This window comes from Pristis pectinata, chromosome 35 (genome assembly GCF_009764475.1).
Source record: "Pristis pectinata isolate sPriPec2 chromosome 35, sPriPec2.1.pri, whole genome shotgun sequence".
Classification (NCBI taxonomy): domain Eukaryota; kingdom Metazoa; phylum Chordata; class Chondrichthyes; order Rhinopristiformes; family Pristidae; genus Pristis; species Pristis pectinata.
Window position 1 is genome coordinate 10,620,321 of NC_067439.1, and position 17,065 is coordinate 10,637,385.

Sequence of the window (17,065 nt, forward strand, 5' to 3'; positions counted from 1 at the left end):
TGGGGGAGGGATAGAGGGAAGGACGGAGGGAGGGAGGGAGGAGAGTGCAGGGGAGGGACGGGGGGAGGGAGGAGAGTGCGGGGGAGGGACGGGGGAGGGAGGAGAGTGCGGGGGAGGGACGGGGGAGGGAGGAGAGTGCGGGGGAGGGACGGGGGAGGGAGGAGAGTGCGGGGGAGGGACGGAGGGAGGGAGGAGGAGAGTGCGGGGGAGGGACGGGGGGAGGGAGGAGGAGAGTTCCTCAGAGGGAGGTGCTGCCACAGGTTTCCGGCAGTGCGATGGGGAACTCCGGCTCCTCGGACGCCCTCCACCCCTCGCCCACAGCCCCGGTCGCCGCTCCCGGGTCCCGGGACAATCCGCTCATTTACAGAAGGCAGAACTTCGAGCGGATCCGCAGCCAGTGTCTGCGGGATGGCCGGCTCTTCGAAGACCCCACTTTCCCGGCTGAGGAAGTGTCTCTCGGCAAGATCGACAAGCCCGGGATCGAGTGGCTCCGACCCGGAGTGAGTACCGGGGACCGGCTCCGGACCGGCTCCGGACCGGGACCGCGGGGGCGGGGGGTTACAACAGAGACCGCAGGTGCTGCAACCTGGAGCAACACACAAGATGCTGGAGGACCTCAGCGGGTCGGGCAGCGTCTGTGGGGCGAAATAAACCGTCGACGTTTCGGGTCGGGACCCTTCATCAGGACAAGGCAGAGGGCAGAAGCCGGAATAAGGGGGGTGGGGGGGGGAGGAAGGGGATGCCGAGCTGAGAGGTGAGTCCAGGTGAGAGGGGGAAGGGAGGTACCTTCCCCTTTTACCCTCGCCCCCACCTTCCTACCTCCCCCCTCACCTGAGGTCACCTATCACCTCCCACCACGACCCCCCCCCCCCCCGCCCCAGCTCGGGATTCTCCCCCTCTGGAAGTGTTGGCTCAAGGCAGTAGATAAAATGGGATCTTCATGTCCGCTAAGTGTGAGGGAACTCTGGTTCCACTGCAGGTGGGTAACAGAGGATCCCCAGTGAGTGTGTCCGTGTTCACAGGGGTCGCAGGGAGAGTGCCAGTGTTTGCAGAGGATCCTGAGGAATGTGACAGTGTTTAGCGGGGGTCCAAGGGAGTGTAACAGTATTTACTGAGGATCCTGGGGAGTGTGTCATTACTTACAGGGAGTCCCGGACTGTGTCAGTTTTTACAGGGGGGTCCCAGGGAGTGTGTCAGTATTTACAGAGGGTCCTGGGGAGTGTGTCAGTGTTTACAGGGGGTCCCAGGGAGATAGTCAATATTTACAGTGGTTCCCAGGGAGTGTGTCAGTTTTTACAGGGGGTCCCAGAGAGTGTGTCAGTTTTTACAGGGGGTCCCAGGGTGTGTGTCAGTATTTACAGAGGGTCCCGGGGAGTGTGTCAGTGTTTACAAGGTGTCCCAGGGAGGTAGTCAATATTTACAGAGAATCCTGGGGAGTGTGACAGTATTTAGCAGGGGTCCAAGAGAGTGTGTCCATGTTCACAGGGGTCCCGGGGAGTGTGTCAGTGTTTACAGGGGGTCCCAGGGAGTGTGACATTATTTACAGAGGGTCCTGGGGAGTGTGTCATTGTTTACAGGGGGTCCCATTGAACCTATGAATTACTTGAGGATTCTGGAATACTTTGGATCCTTTGTGGATTGCCGATATTTGCAGGGAACCATTCACACAGAAAGTTCTCCTTAAAGTGCGCCCTTTGTTTCTATTCCAGGAACTCTTTACAAATCCTAAATTTTTTGTCAACTCATTCAGCACCACCGATATCATGCAAAGGGAACTAGGTGAGTGTTCAAGGTGTCTGATCACCTGTCTATGGCCCCTGCTCAGGGGAACGTGAAGGAACCCAACATCATGACAGTTCCTTCATCTCTGGTTTGTCTGCAGGCATCCTGTTACACAGGGGCACAACCGAAGCAAGGGCTGGATGGACAGAACTGCCTTGTGTTCAGGATGGGGGCAGGATAATGAGAGACGCGGGGCAGGGCAGGAGAGAGTAATGAGTCCTCTGACTTCCCCTTTGCTTCCCACCATCACACAATAATTCAAAACTCAAAACCCAACACGAAATCAAATCTTTGCCTCAGAACATGTCGCTGGACAGTCGAGTTGAGTTAATTGTCACATGCACAAGTCCATGTGTGCACAGGTGCGATGAAAAACTTACTTGCAGCAGCATCACAGGCACATAGCATCAGATAAACAGCATTCACAAGAAAGAAGATAGATTAAACACAATTTTTACAAGAAAGAACATAATTAGAACACAAAAAAAGTCCATTTTAGTGCAACGTGATCAAAGTGGTCACAGTGTTGCTAAATTCTAGTGATTAGGGTTGTGTTGGTTGGTTTAAGAACTGAATGGTTGAAGGGAAGTAGCTGTTCCTGAACCTGGTGGTGTGGGACTTCAGGCTTCTGTACCTCCTGCCCGATGGTAGCTGCGACGTGTACCCAACCTGTGCTGTCCCTGCCTTGGGAGTGTGCAGTGATTCAACGTAGAGGGAAGACAAAAAAAACCTGCATATGATGGAATCTGAAACAAAAGCAGTTGTGTTGGAAGAACTTGGCCAGTCCAGCAGGGTCTGTGGAAAGAGAAACCAGTCAATGTCTTGGGTCAGAGACCCTTCTCAGACCTGGTGACGGCATAGAGGAGCTTTGTTATGTATCTAACCCAGATGCCCCTATCCCAGGAGTGTGTGATGAAACAGTGCAGAGAGAGCTTTAGTCTGTGTCTAACCCATGCTGCCCTTGCCATATGTATGTGCAGAATCATAGATTCATAAGCATGAGACGTTCCTCAACACAAGACACGGTAGCAGGCACAGTAGTGTAGCGATTAGCGTAAAGCTATTACAGCGCCAGCTGTAAAGGTTCAATTCCAGCCGCTGTCTGTAAGGAGTTTGTACGTTCTCCCCGTGTCTGCATGGGTTTCCTCTAGGTGCTCCGGTTTCCTCCCACATTCCAAAGGCGTACGGGTTAGGAAGTTGCGGGCATGCTATGTTGGCACCAGAAGCATGACGACACTTGCGGGATACCCCCAGAACACTCTACGCAAAAGATGTATTTCACTGTGTGTTTCGATGTTCATGTGACTAATAAAGATTTCTTATCTTAAGTATTGGACCTGAACCTAAGGTCATTGTCAAAAACACTGAACAGGTCAGGCAGCAACTGTAGAGAGTTCTATAGCATGGAAATAGGCCCTTCGGCCCAACAGGTATATGCTAACCAAGCCTGCCATGTAAGCCAGTCCCACCTGTCTGCATCTGGCCCATATCCCTCTGAACCTTTCCTACCCAGCTACCTGTCTAAATTCCTTTTAAATGTTGTTAATGTATGTCCCTCAACCACTTCCTCTGGCAGCTGATTCCATATACGGACCACCCCCGGGTGAAGAAGTTGCCCTTCATATTCCTATTACATCTCTCCCCTTAAACCTAAGCCGTCTAGTTCTTGATTCCCCAACCCTGGGAACAAGACTGAGTTCATTCACCCTATCTACGTCCCTCATGACTTTATACACCTCTCATTCTCCTGCACTTCAATGAAAAAGTCCCAACCTGCCCAACCTCTCTCCATAACTCAATCCTTTGAGTCCTGGCAGCATCTTCATAAATCTCCCCTGCACTCTTTCCAGCTTAATAGCATCTTTCCTATAGCAAGGTGACCAAACCTGAACACAATATTCCAAATGTGGCCTCACTAACGTCTTGTACAACTGTAACATAACATCCCAACTTCTATACTTAAGGCCCCTACCGATGAAGGCCAGCATGCCTAAAGCCTTCTTCACCACCCTGTCTACCTGCGATGCCACTTTCAAGGAATTATGTACTTGTGCCCCTAGGTCCCTCTGTTCTACAACACCCCCCAGGGCCCTACCGTTCACTGTGAAAGTCCTACCTCATTTTTTCTTCCTGAAACACAACACCTCACACTTATCCGAATTAAACTTCATTTGCCTTTCCTTGGCCCACTTACCCAGCTGATCTGTAAATCCTGGAAACCATCTTCACTGTCAATGGCACCACCTATTTTGGTGCCGTCTGCAAACCCAATGAAGTTTGATGGAAATCTGTATCTAACCCAGGGAGGTTTGGATCAGTCCACTGTATTTACCAGATAAGCCTTATGCAACCAATCCATGGATTGCGCCACATCTGTTTCCTCTCCAGATGTTGGGATTTGTCCAGGGGTTAAGGATAACACTGTGTGTGTGTGTGTGTGTGTGTGTGTGTGTGTGTGTGTGTGTGTGTGTGTGTGTGTGTGTGTGTGTGTGTGTGTGTGTGATTCTAACTGTAGCGAAACCCATACAGTTGAACATTGACCTTTTAAATGGCTCCTTATGATGTCCTTAAACTTGGAAAGTAGAAATGTTGGACAACTTTGAGCAGATTACTTTTTCTATACTATTGGTCCCACGTATCCATGAGAGCGTTCCAATGCCAAGATTCTTTGTTCCGATCACTAGGGAGAACAGTATTTATTTCTGAAGCTCCATTTATAACCTGAAAATATCTCAAACTGCTTCACAGCCAGTGGTGTGGTCTGGAAGGGTTGTCACTGTTGTGAATCAAGAATCCTTCTGCCCGATCAGCACTTTGCAAGATCCTACAAACAGCATGTGTTTGTGATATTATTCGAGGGATGGACACTGACCAAGACTCAGGCGGGAGGGTGAGCAGGGGAGGGGTGGGGTGCAGAATGAGGGGTCATTGTTGTGGGATATTTCCTACCACTGAGAGCTGACCCTCTGATGATACTGCCCTCCCTCAGAAATAACAACAGAAAGTGCTCGAAACACTCCAGAGGTCAGAAATAGGGTTAATGTTTCAGGTTGGAGATTGACGACCCTGATGAAGGGTCGTTGACATGAAATGTTAACTCCACTTCTCTCTCCACAGACGCTGCCTGACCTGCTGAGTGTTTCCAGCACTTTTTGGTTTTATTTCAGATTTCCAGCGTCTGCAGGTTTTGTTTATACCTCCAGCATTCCCTCAGCACCATCTCCTGCTCTAGCCTGACATCCCTCGATTACCTTAATATCCAAATCTCCATCGAACGCTGCTTTGGTGACTGAGCCTCTACATCTTCCTGGGCAAATAATTCCAAACACCGAGGTAAGTAGCCAGTGCAGGGATCCACCTGCAAGCTGGGAGTGATTGGGATCTACGTAGCCCAGGCTATAGGGTGCAAACTGGGAAATAAGCAGAAATACTGATGAAAGGCAGTTGAGAGAGAAGAATAAACCTGTAGTGCATTTCACACCTTTCAGCATTTTACACCCAATGGGTTTCTCCGTGTAGTTGCTCTTGTAATGTCAGGAACATGGCCGCTATTTTGTGCACAGCAAGGTCCCATGGATAGCAATGTTGAAGCAAGCAGATTATTATCCATTTTAGTGATAGAGGCATGGAGAGAGATGAATGGGAACCAGGCCCTTCAGCCCATCAAGTCCATACCGACCATCAACCACACATTGCACCAATCCCATTTTATTTTCCCCAGATTCTACCCCTCATCTACTTACTAGGGGCAATTCACAGCGGATAAATAACCTATCAACCCGCACATCTTTGGGATGTGGGAGGAAACCCACGCGGCCACAGGGAGAACGTGCAAACTCCACACAGACAGCGCCGGAGGTCGGGATTGAACCCGGGTCTCTGGAGCTGTGAGACAGCGGCTCTACCCGCTGCGCCACTGCGTCACTCCACAAATGGGAGAGAAATAAGATACACCACAAACCTTTCAACTTAACACAAACGTTAGTGGAATCTGAGGATTAACTCTGAGGAGATCAGCGAGGTCGTGTTGGTTACAGGGAGTGGGTGTTGGCAGGAGAGAGGACAAGTGACGGACAGTCGACGTTTCAGCTCGAGATCCCTTCATCCTTCCAGTCCAGATGAAGGGTCTTGACCCGAAGTGTCGACTGTTCACTTTCGTCCACTGATGCTGCCTGACCCGCTGAGTTCCTACTGCAACTGTAGTCTCTTAACATAAAGGACAAGTTGTGGATGATTTCTCCGACCAAACTCCTTAAGGTCACTCCCTGACAAGCCAACAGCGGCCCGAACTACAGATACTCAGAGCTGCGTGCGGTCCAAGAGAATCACTTTTACACAGACGTCTATAATGTTGGCACAGTACGTTACAAAAAGTATAGCCAGACAGTGTGAGATGCCTGGTGGCTGTTCAGAGCTGGAGGGAGAGATTTGTGAGCCTCTGTCCTGTTAGTGTCTTTTGGAAGTTGGAACTTGTGTTAACAGGTGCTGAAAGTTGGTGTTATTTGGATCTAAAACTCTTAACAAGTTTGCCAACACAATTTGGATATTCAGTATAAAGGGCATTCTGTGAAATAACAAAACTAGCTTCCACAAAACTAGCTAGGAGTCCGGATTAAGATATCTTTTATTAATCACATGTGCATCAAAACACACAGTGAAATGCGTCTTCTGTGTAGAGTGTTCTGGGGGCAGCCAGCAAGTGTCGCCACGCTTCTGGCGCCAACATAGCATGCCCACAACTTCCTAACCTGTACGTCTTTGGCATGTGGGAGGCAACCGGAGCACCCGGAGGAAACCCACGCAGACACGGGGAGAACGTACAAACTCCTTACAGACAGCGGCCGGAATTGAACCCGGGTCGCTGGTGCTGTAAGAGTCACGACCCGAAACGTCGACTGTCCGTTTCCCTCCACAGATGCTGCCTGACGCGCTGAGTTGCTCCGGCAGTTTTTTTTTGCTCCAGATTCCAGCATCTGGTGTCTCCTAGTTTCACTCAATCAGTCATATCCCACTGAGCACAGAAATGAGCAATTGCTGGATGTTGAGACATGAATTTTAATGTGTCCTGATCCGAGGTAGTCAGCTGGAAGCCTGTTGTGATTTGTCTTGTGGTGATATTTTAAACTGTTTGCTTTGGAGCGAATGAGCTATGCCCTGCAAGTAGTAGACAGCTGTTTGTCATTTCAAACGTTGAATCCAAAACCCCTTCCCATTTTGGCTTCAAGCTGTTGTTTACTTCTCCATACTGTGTTTTCTTCATATTCGATAATTTAATCATAGTCTTGTAAAATTAATGCAGGGATGCCAACACTTAACTCTGCGGGATTGTGCAATAGAGATACAGGAACAATGTGGTCTGTGGAAGTGTTATGCAAGGAGACACAAGACTGCTGATGCTGGAATCTGGAGCACAAAAAAACAATCTGCTGGAGGAACTCAGTGGGTCGAGCAGCACTTGTGGGGGGAGAGGGACGGTCGACATCTCGGGCCGAGACCCTTCGTCAGGACTGAGAGTGGAAAGCGGAGGTAGTCAGTGTAAAGAGGTGAGAGGGAGGGGGTGAGGCAGGAGCTGGTAGGTGATAGGTGGAACCAGGTGAGGTGGGGGATGATGGGCAGCTGGAGCCAGGTGGGAGAAGGGTGGGGATGTCAAACAGGTGAGTGATAGGTGAATCGGTAAATTGGTTTATTATTGTCACGTGTACCGAGGTACAGTGAAAAACCTGTCTTGGATCCTGTTCATACAGATCCCATACATATTCCTTACACAGTGCCTTGAGGTAGTACAAGGTAAAACAACAACAGAATGCAGAATAAAGTGTAACAACTACAGAGAAAGGGCAGTGCAGGCAGACAATAAGGTGCAAGGTCGTAATGAGGTAGATTGTGAGGATGTGGAGAAAGAATGGGTTGCGGGAGCAGGTGGGGAAGGGGGTAGGGAGGGTAGGAGAGGGGAGAAGATGCCCAGGTGGAGAGGTATATGGGTGATGGCGGGTGGAAATGGGAAAGGGGAGTAAAGGGAGAGAGACCCTGTGTTGACCAGCAGGGATGGGAAAGGAACACAGGAGTTGTGGGTGACCTGAAATTCCCCCAAGCACCTTTGGTCCTGATGAAGGGTGCCGACCCGAAACGTCGACCATTCCCCTGCCTCCTCAGATGCTGCTCGACCCGCTGAGTTCCTCCAGCGGTTGGCGAACACCCCGTATGTTCACCACGATGGCTGAACCACCTCATACAATTGTGATTCTGATACTGATTTAGTTCTGGAGCATACAGGCCAGAACTGCTGGACTGTACAACAGTTCTTTCCCCCAGGCTGTCAGGCTCCCGAATACCTTGGAGGCAGTCTCAGACAAATGCCGCGTCAGAAGTCCTGGTTTGCACAATGGTGCGTAAGAACTTTGGCTGTTGCTGAACAGGTTTATACACAGTGCAATACACTGAGTTTTGTATTTTCTTTGCACTAACCTTGTACTAATTTTGTATCCTGTATATACCATTTTTTGCACTATTTGTGCTTGCACAATTTTTCCGTCTGCGTTTATTGTATGTCCTCTGTTCTATGTATGCCCTCTGTTGTGAGAGTCTGGGGCAAGCAACATTTCATTCCTCCTCATGTTTTACAGCATATGGGTGAATGACAATAAGTATAACTTGAACTTGAACTTCTTGTTTCGTGGTCGGTCTGTGTCGTAGAGTCCTACAGCACGGAAACAGGCCCTTCGGCCCGACAACCCTGCTGACCGAGATGCCTATCTGAGCCAGTCCCATTTGCCTGCGTTTGGCCCACGTCCCTCTAAACCTTTCCTATCCATGTAACTCTCCAGATGTTCTTTTGTAAACAGTAATTGTACCCGCCTCTACGACTTCCTCTGACAGCTCGTTCCACGTACCCATCACCCTCTGTGTGAAAGCCTTGCCCCTCACGTCCCCTCTAAATCTGTCCCCTCTCCCCTTAAACCCCTGACCTCTAGTTTTAGACTCCCTTAACACTCAACAGGTGTTTGCTGAGGTTATGGCCTCACTGTACAAAAGAGTGCCTACAGTGAGAGACAGAGGGCTGCATTTATATACTCAGGAGACTATTCAGTGCATTGGGTCAATGCTGGCTCCAGAGGGGGGGGGGGCGCGCAATCCCATCAGTTCCACTCCCCCTCTCCTTATTTCCCCATAATCCTGCAATTTATCCCCTCTCACACCTGCCCATCAATTCCCCTCTGTACACTAGGGGTACTTTACAGCAGCCAATTGGAAACCAGAACACCCAGGGGGAAACCCACACGGTCAAGGAGGGAGCATCCGAGGTCGGGATCGAACCTGTGTCCCTGGAAGTGGCAGCACTAATTGAGCCACTGGGCCCTCCTTGAACTGTAAAAGAACCAGTTTGACCTCCTTTACGTCAGAGCCCAGCACTTCGTGGTAGCCTTGGTTAGCGTAACGCTATTACAGCGCCAGCGACGCGGGTTCAATACCCCCCGCTGTCTGTAAGGAATTTATACATTCTCCCCGTGTCTGTGTGGGTTTCCTCCATGTGCTCCGGTTTCCTCCCACATTCCAAAGACATACGGGTTAGGAGTTGTGGGCATGTGGACACTTGCGGGCTGCTCCCAGCACACTCTACGCAAAAGATATATTTCACTGTGTGTTTTGATGTACATGTGTCCTTCAGAAGGACACGCGTCTCCCAGTGGCAAACATCAGCCGGGCTGCTCCACGGGAGCTGCCCAGCTTTTATTGTGAGTCTGGGACACAGTCACCCCCAGTCAGAGCGCTCCTCCGCCGGCAGGGAGCTGTGCTTTGGCTGTGAGAGCGGCTGGTCCCCATCCTGTCGCGGTGGCTTGGCATTGTGGAGTGATACAGACTGTGCTAACCCCTACTCAGCCAGAATTAGAGATAAGATAAGATATCTTTATTCATCAAGTGTACATCGAAACACACAGTGAAATACATCTGTTTGCGTAGAGTATTCTGGGGGCAGCCCGCAAGTGTCACCACGCTTCTGGCGCCAACATAGCATGCCCACAACTTCCTAAGCCGTACGTCTTTGGAATGTGGGAGGAAACCGGAGCACCCGGAGGAAACCCACACAGACACGGGGAGAATATACAAACTCCTTACAGGCAGCGGCCGGAATTGAACCCGGGTCGCTGGCGCTGTAAATGCGTTATGCTAACCGCTACACTACCATGTATAATTTACTCATCAACTTATAAATTACTCATCAGACCCAAGGCCCAAAATATTTCTCGGGAGCTGGTCCCACACAACAAGAGCTGCCCTGCAGAGACACCCACTGTGCTGCTTCGCAATGCGCTGAGGTGGTTCTTGTACGGGCTGCTCCTGTGCACTGTACACTTCCTTGCCTTCGTCTGCCGTCCAGACGCACTGTGGCAGTCCATTTTGTCTTCTGGCAATGAAGGAGGTCCCCAGTGGAGGTCCTTTTACGCGGGAGTCCTCCCCCTTTACATTGGGGACCTCGGGTGGAGAGTGTTGCATTGGGCAGTGCCGTGTAACAGATTCCTGAGTCGGTTTACAGACTACCCAGCCGCCTGCCGTTTCTGCGGCTGGGAGGAGACAGTGTATCGTGTATGTACAGAGTGGGAGAGGTTGCAGCCTCGATTTGAGTATCTGAAGGGGCTGCTCCTCAAGTTCTGTCTGCACTTCAGCCCCACGCTCCTGGTCTTCGGTTACCTGGTGCGGAGGAGGGGGCGTGGGTCGCTCAGGGGATCTCCTGGTCAGTTTTCTCCTGGGCCTGGTATTGGTATTGGTTTATTATTGTCACTTGTACTGAGGTCACTTGTACAGTAGTCAAGGTGGCATTCACGGGTCCAGGCGGCGGGCAGTCGGGGGTTCTGTCCCAGCCGATTCTCTGCCCCTCTTCCAGGGTTACATCCGTGCCCGTGTGTGTCCCTGGAGAAAGAGCACGTGGTATCCACGGGTACAATGGGGGACAAGTGTGTTCTGGATGGAGATGACCATGTTATGATTTGAAACTGTAAATAGTGTGAAACATGGAGCACTGTAAGATTGTAATAATGTGATATTATAATCACTGAATAAACCTCCTTTGGAAAAGGGAAATAAAGGACATTGGGAGGCAGCAAAGTGATGGAAATATGACCCGATCCCCAAAAATCCATGCCCATTGGTCCCATTGTGACTTTCAAGTTGGAATTCCAGAGGTTTTGTTACTGAGGTTTTTAAGGGAAGAAAGATGGGGAGATGGTGGTGTGGACCCGCCATGATCCAACTGAATGATGGAACGCACTCAAACATGCAACTGATGAGATTACCAGGGCTTCCCACACACTGTTCAGAGGCTGACTGCTCTGTGGTACTTGCTGTACCCATGTTGTTCTCTCCCCCTCTCGTCCATCTCACTCTGCAGGTGACTGCTGGTTCCTGGCAGCCATGTCCTCACTGACACTCAACGCTGATCTCTTCACCTACGTGGTTCCCAGCGACCAGGGTTTCCAGGATCTCTACGCCGGCATCTTCCGCTTTCGGGTATGTAGTGGTGTTAAACACGACAATGGAGCAGACGGCCAGAGAGCTCTCTGCGTGTGTGTCCACGTGATGTATGTGACTGTGTCCGTTTGTACAGTTGTATGTGTCCCTGTGTGCTCACGTGTGTGTGTGTGTGTGTGTGTGTGTGTGTCTGAGTGTGACCACGTGAGTATCAAAGTTGAGTTTATTGTCATCTGCACAAGTCCATGTGTGCACAGGTGCAATGAAAAACTCACTTGCAGCAGCATCACAGGCACATCATATAAGCAGCATTCACAAGAAAAACATAAATTACACACAATTTTTACAAGAAAGAACACAATTAGAACAAAAAAATGTCCATTGCAGTGCAAAGTGGTCCCAGTGTTGCTGTACTGAGGCAGTGATTAGGGTTGTGCAGGTTGGTTCAAGAACCAAATGATTGAAGGGAAGTAGCTGTTCCTGAACCTGATGGTGTGGGACTTCAGGCCTCTGTACCTCCTGCCCGATGGGAGCTGCGAGAAGGTGGCACGGCCCGGGTGGTGGGGATCTTTGATGATGGATGTTGCCTTCTTGAGGCAGCGCCTCCTGTAGATACTCTCGATGGTGGGGAGGGATGTGCCCGTGATGTATTGAGCAGAGTCCACAACTCTCTGCAGCTTCTTGCGTTCCTGTGCGTTCGAATGCGTGTGTGTGACTGCATGTATGTTCATGGATGTGAGAATAAATCATGCTTGCTTGTGCACAAGGTTGTATGTGCACGTGCACATGTGTGCACACATGTACTTGTTCATATGTTAGCACAATGCTTTTAGCTATATGTATTTGTATGTTCACGTATATGTGAACCTTTGATCATGCATGTTTGTGTGTGTGAATGATTGTACATGTTCATGTTCATGTACATACACATGCTCATTTGTATACGTGGGTTTGGACATTTGTCTGTTGGCTTCGGCATTTCTCCTTGGGGAGGTTTGGAGCCTCAGGAGTCTCCGAATCCACGGGTCAGGGAGGTGATGATCACCAGAGGATCCAGCTGCCGAGGTGTCTCTCACTCCGAGAACACTTCTTCAGGAAAGGATTGTGCGGTGCTTGTGGAAAGAACTCCGAGTGGTCTGAGGGAGTCAGAGGGAGAAAGCAAGCAGAGGGTTTGCCACAGAGAGTAGCGACCCTCTGGAGCTCTCCATCTACAGAGGTGATTAGTCAGGGTTGGCTGAAGACAATTGGATCAGCACTAGGGAGAGAATAACATTGGACAATGGGGAAAGAGCAGATTTATGATATTGCACTATATACACAATGGGCTGAATGGCCTCCCTTGCAAATGCAACAATCCTACGGCTGGGGATGAGGCCAAGCCCAGTAGGAAGGATGTGTTTTCAAGGACTGCATTTAATGCCCTCGTCCTTCTGCCCCTCCAGTTCTGGCAGTTTGGGAGATGGGTGGAGATGGTCATCGATGATCGGCTCCCAACTCTGAATGGAAACCTGGTCTTCACCTGCTCCTCATCTGGGAATGAGCTCTGGAGCGCTCTGCTGGAGAAAGCCTATGCCAAGTAAGCACCTAACGCCAATCTTACAGCAAATTGCTTTCTGCCTCGTTAACCTGGTTTTACCACAGATCCTCATTTACATTTCAAACCTTTCCAGCTCAAGGGAATCGTTGGACAAGAGAATCTTTCTTATTTCAGGCAGTTGGGGTACATGCATTTACACAATGTTCCATCTCCCATCACCGCTCCCAGGGATGGGACAGTACAGGTTAGATACAGTAAAGCTCCCTCTACACTTCCTCCATCCCTTTCACCTGAACTTACGGTCGGGTCAGTAGGGGAAAAGAATAATGAAGTTGGCTAAAAATTGGTTTGAAACAATGTTATTGTGGTTTACACCCTGAAGCGAGCTAAAATGGTGGCGCAACGGGTAGACCCACTGCCTCACAGCTCCAGCGACCCGGGTTCGATCCTAACCTCTGGTGCTGTCTGCGTGGAGTTTGCACGTTCTCCCTGTGACTGCGTGGGTTTCCCCCGGGTGCTCCAGTCTCCTCCCACATCCCAAATATGTGCGGGGTCGGTGGGTTAATTGGCCACTGTAAATTGACCCCTCGTGTGTGGGTGAGGGGTAGAATCTGGGGGAGGAGTTATTGCTAATGTGGGGAGAATAAAATGGGCTGAGTGTACGTGGGTGTTTGACGGTTGGCACGGAGTCGGTGGGCTGAAGGGCCTGTTTCTGTGCTGTATGACTCAAGGACTAACAGCACCTGCATGATTCCTGGTGGGACCTCACTCAACTGAACGCAGCTCGGACATCTCACCAGCCTAAGACAAACATTAGCCCTTAAAGGCACACTCCCCTTGGCAACAGCAGCACACAGACTGTGGCTACCCCGCTGCAGAGGGAGGCTCCCAGGGAGAGGGAGAGAGTCGAGATTCACAGAACGGCTTCCTGGCACTTCTCTGAGTGAGGTCCTGCAAGCTGGTGGTAGGGCAGGGGGGAATTGAGTGGTGGGCGGGAGACCCACTGGAGCGGGTGGGAAGTGGGTCCAGCTGTTTCCTCCAGATGTGGGAATCCCCACCCAACCCAGCAACAGACAAATAAGTTTGAAAAGTTTGCCAATGGAAGCTCTTGGAGAAAGTTTCTTCAGTAATTGGAGAAGGGGTCAAGTTATTGGTGTCTTCTAATCTGGTGGACAGAGGAAGTAGCCTGTGTGGGTTCATTAAGCGCCCTCTGGGATCCCCTCTCCTTGACTGCAGCTGGGCTCTGGTGTAGGTAATGATTGGAGTGAGGAGAGGGTCGTGCATTTGCTGTCACAGAAGGATCTCTCTTTCTACTCATCCCTCATATCCAGAGTGGTCGACACCTTCCTCTCCGCTCAGCTGGGAGCTGAGGCTGTGGAGACACCTCCCTGGTAGCTTCCTCCTTTCTCCTGCTGCCTCTTCCCCTTGCTACAGATAGGCATTGCACACTACACCATCAACTGCCTCTTGTCCACCGGCGCTTAAATGTTGACCAAGTCAAAGTCAAGGTCAAGTTTATTGTCAGATGTGCACAAGTGCAATGAAAAACTTACTTGCAGCAGCATCACAGGCACACAGCATCAGATAAGCAGCATTCACGAGAAAAACATAAATTAAACACAATTTTTACAAGAACACAATTATTACAAAAAAAAACAAAGTCCATTTTACTGCAGAGTGATCCAAGTGGTCACCGTGTTGCTAAACTGTAGTGATTAGGGTTGTGCAGGTTGGTTCAATAACTGAATGGTTGAAGGGAAGCAGCTGTTCCTGAACCTGGTGGTGTGGGACTTCAGGCTTCTGTACCTCCTGCCCGATGGGAGCTGTGAGAAGATGGCACGGCCCGGATGGTGGGGATCTTTGATGATAGATGTTGCCTTCCTGAATCTTGCTGCATACAGGCCTGGGCTGCTTCACCTGCTGAATGGTATTGAACATTGTGCAATCTTCAGAGAACATCCCGTGACCTTTATGATTGGTATTGGTATTGGTTTATTATTGTTACATGTACTGAGATACAGAAAAATGTAGTTTTGCAAGTGCTCCATACAGATCATTTCCAAACATAAGTACTTTGAGGTAGTACAAAGGGAAAAGCAATAACAGAATGCAGAGTATTTTTTTAAAACGTTATTTATACAGCACAGTAAAAGACCCTCCCGGCCCAACGAGCCCGCACCATCCAATTACACCTACGATAACCTACTAACCCGTAACTCTTTGGAATGTGGGAGGAAACCGGAGCACCCGGAGGAAACCCACACAGACACGGGGAGAACTTACAAACTCCTTACAGACAGCAGCCGGAATTGAACCCAGGTCACTGGTGCTGTAATAACATTATGCTGACTGCTACCCTACCGTGCCACCTGTGTTATATATAATGTTACAGTTACAGACAAAGTGCAGTGCAGGTAGACCATAACGTACAAGGGTCATGATGAGGTAGATTGTGAGGACGAGAATTCATCTTTAACGTACAAGAGGTCCATTCAAGAGTCTCAGAGCAGTGGGATAGAAGCTGTCCTTGAGCCTGGTGAGGGATGGAGAGCCACAGGTGAAGATGGTTGGGCCTAGGACACTGCCCTGAGGAACTCCTGCAGAATGTCCTGGGCTGGAGATGATTGGCCTCAAGCCTTTTCCTTTATATGAAGGATGACTCCAACTGTTTTCCTCTTGAGGTTCATTGACCAGTTTTACCACAGATGATCAAACACTGTCAGTCACTCTCACCCTACCTGTGGAGTTCAGCTCTTTGGTCCAAGTTTGGACCAAGACTATGATGAACCAAGTAATCCTGGCCGGACACAAAGTAGGCAACGGTGAGCAGGTAGTCCCGGTCCCCCAGGATCTATCTCTCTGGATTTGGGCACTCCTGGAAACATGGTGTTCCCCACGAGGAAACATCCCAGGATCCGTGACCACCTGCGCATCGAGGGGGTGGGAAGTACTGGGTTATTGCGGGAGACCTCCTGGGCACAGGACTCAGCTGGTGACGGCTGTACCCGGGATGGAGATGCTGCAGATCCCAGCAGCCCAGTTGGGATCACTCACTGAGCCCATGACCATCCCGTCACCATGCCCAGGCGACCTCTCTCATAAAGCGGTGAGCAGCAAATGAAGCGGCTCAGCCAATCCACCACAGCCAATCAGTGCCAAAGAAGTTGAGAGTCAACCTGACCTTGAACACCCCCCCATGGAGAGAGCAGTCTAGATTAGAGAGTGCAGAACGTCACAGAGAGATACAGTTCGGAAACACGCCCTTCAGCCCACTGATTCCGTGGTGACCCATTTACTCCAATCCCATGTTATTCTGCCCACATTCCCTTCAGCTTCCAGATTCTACCCCTCACCCACACACTAGGGTACAATTTGCAGCGGCCAATTAACCCACCGACCTGCACGTCTTTGGGATGTGGGAGGGAACCGGATCACCCCGGGGAGAAACCGACGTGGTCACAGGGAAAAAGTGCAAGCTCCACACACACACAGCGTCGGAGGTCGGGATCGAACCCGGGTCTCTGGAGCTGCGAGGCAGCGGCTCTACCCGCTGTGCCACCGTGCTGCCCATTCTTCTGAGAGGTCCTGGTGGGATGTGGTGTCACCGAAGACCCTGTGGGAGGGGGACTTCACTGATACCTACTCTTCCAGGGTCCCTAACCTACCCAGCTATAACAATGCCTCTAGTAATGCAGTGCTGCTAACACTGTCACCGCCAAGGCACCCATACAGTGAGTACTACTCCATTGTAGAAAATGGGGTGGAGTTGATTGGAATGGAAGAGACTAAAGTGGGATTAGTGTAAGTGGGTAGTTGATGGTCAGCACAGACTCAGTGGGCCAAAGGGCCTGTTTCCGTGTTGTATCTCTCCACAGCTGTTAAGTGGTGGGAATACGTATTGTTGGGCACCTTGGCTCAGGATTACTGGTTCGAAGCTCACTCAGTCTGTGTGCTTCACTTGAGCTCACACTACCCAAGGAGCAACCTCCCAGTCAGACACCAGCAGCAGGACCGTCGGAGCGGATGGAAAGGAGCAAGCAGGCAACCGAAAACCTTGGGATAAAATCAGAAAATGCTGCAAACCCTCAGCAGGTCAGGCAGCATCTGTGGAGTGAGGAAAACATTTAACGTTTCAGGCCGGAGACCCTACAGTAGAGTTGATGTGCTGAAACGTGAACTGTTTTCTCTCTCCACAGATGCTGCCGAACCTGATGAGTGTTTCCCATTTTCTGTTTTTATTTCAGATTTCCAGCATCTGTGGCTTTTTTTTGGGGGGGGGAG

The 17,065-nt window shown here is 50.3% G+C and overlaps 1 protein-coding gene across 1 annotated transcript in view; it reads left to right on the forward strand.

The window, feature by feature from the left end:
- Positions 1–239: 239 nt before the first annotated feature.
- Positions 240–17,065, forward strand: part of LOC127586255 (calpain-9-like) — a 54,681-nt gene continuing 37,855 nt past the window's right edge. The window contains exons 1-4 of the mRNA XM_052044058.1: positions 240–500; positions 1,710–1,779; positions 11,168–11,286; positions 12,690–12,823. Coding sequence (XP_051900018.1) covers positions 276–500; positions 1,710–1,779; positions 11,168–11,286; positions 12,690–12,823 — 548 coding nt within the window. The 5' untranslated portion in view covers positions 240–275. The remainder of the gene's footprint in view (positions 501–1,709; positions 1,780–11,167; positions 11,287–12,689; positions 12,824–17,065) is intronic.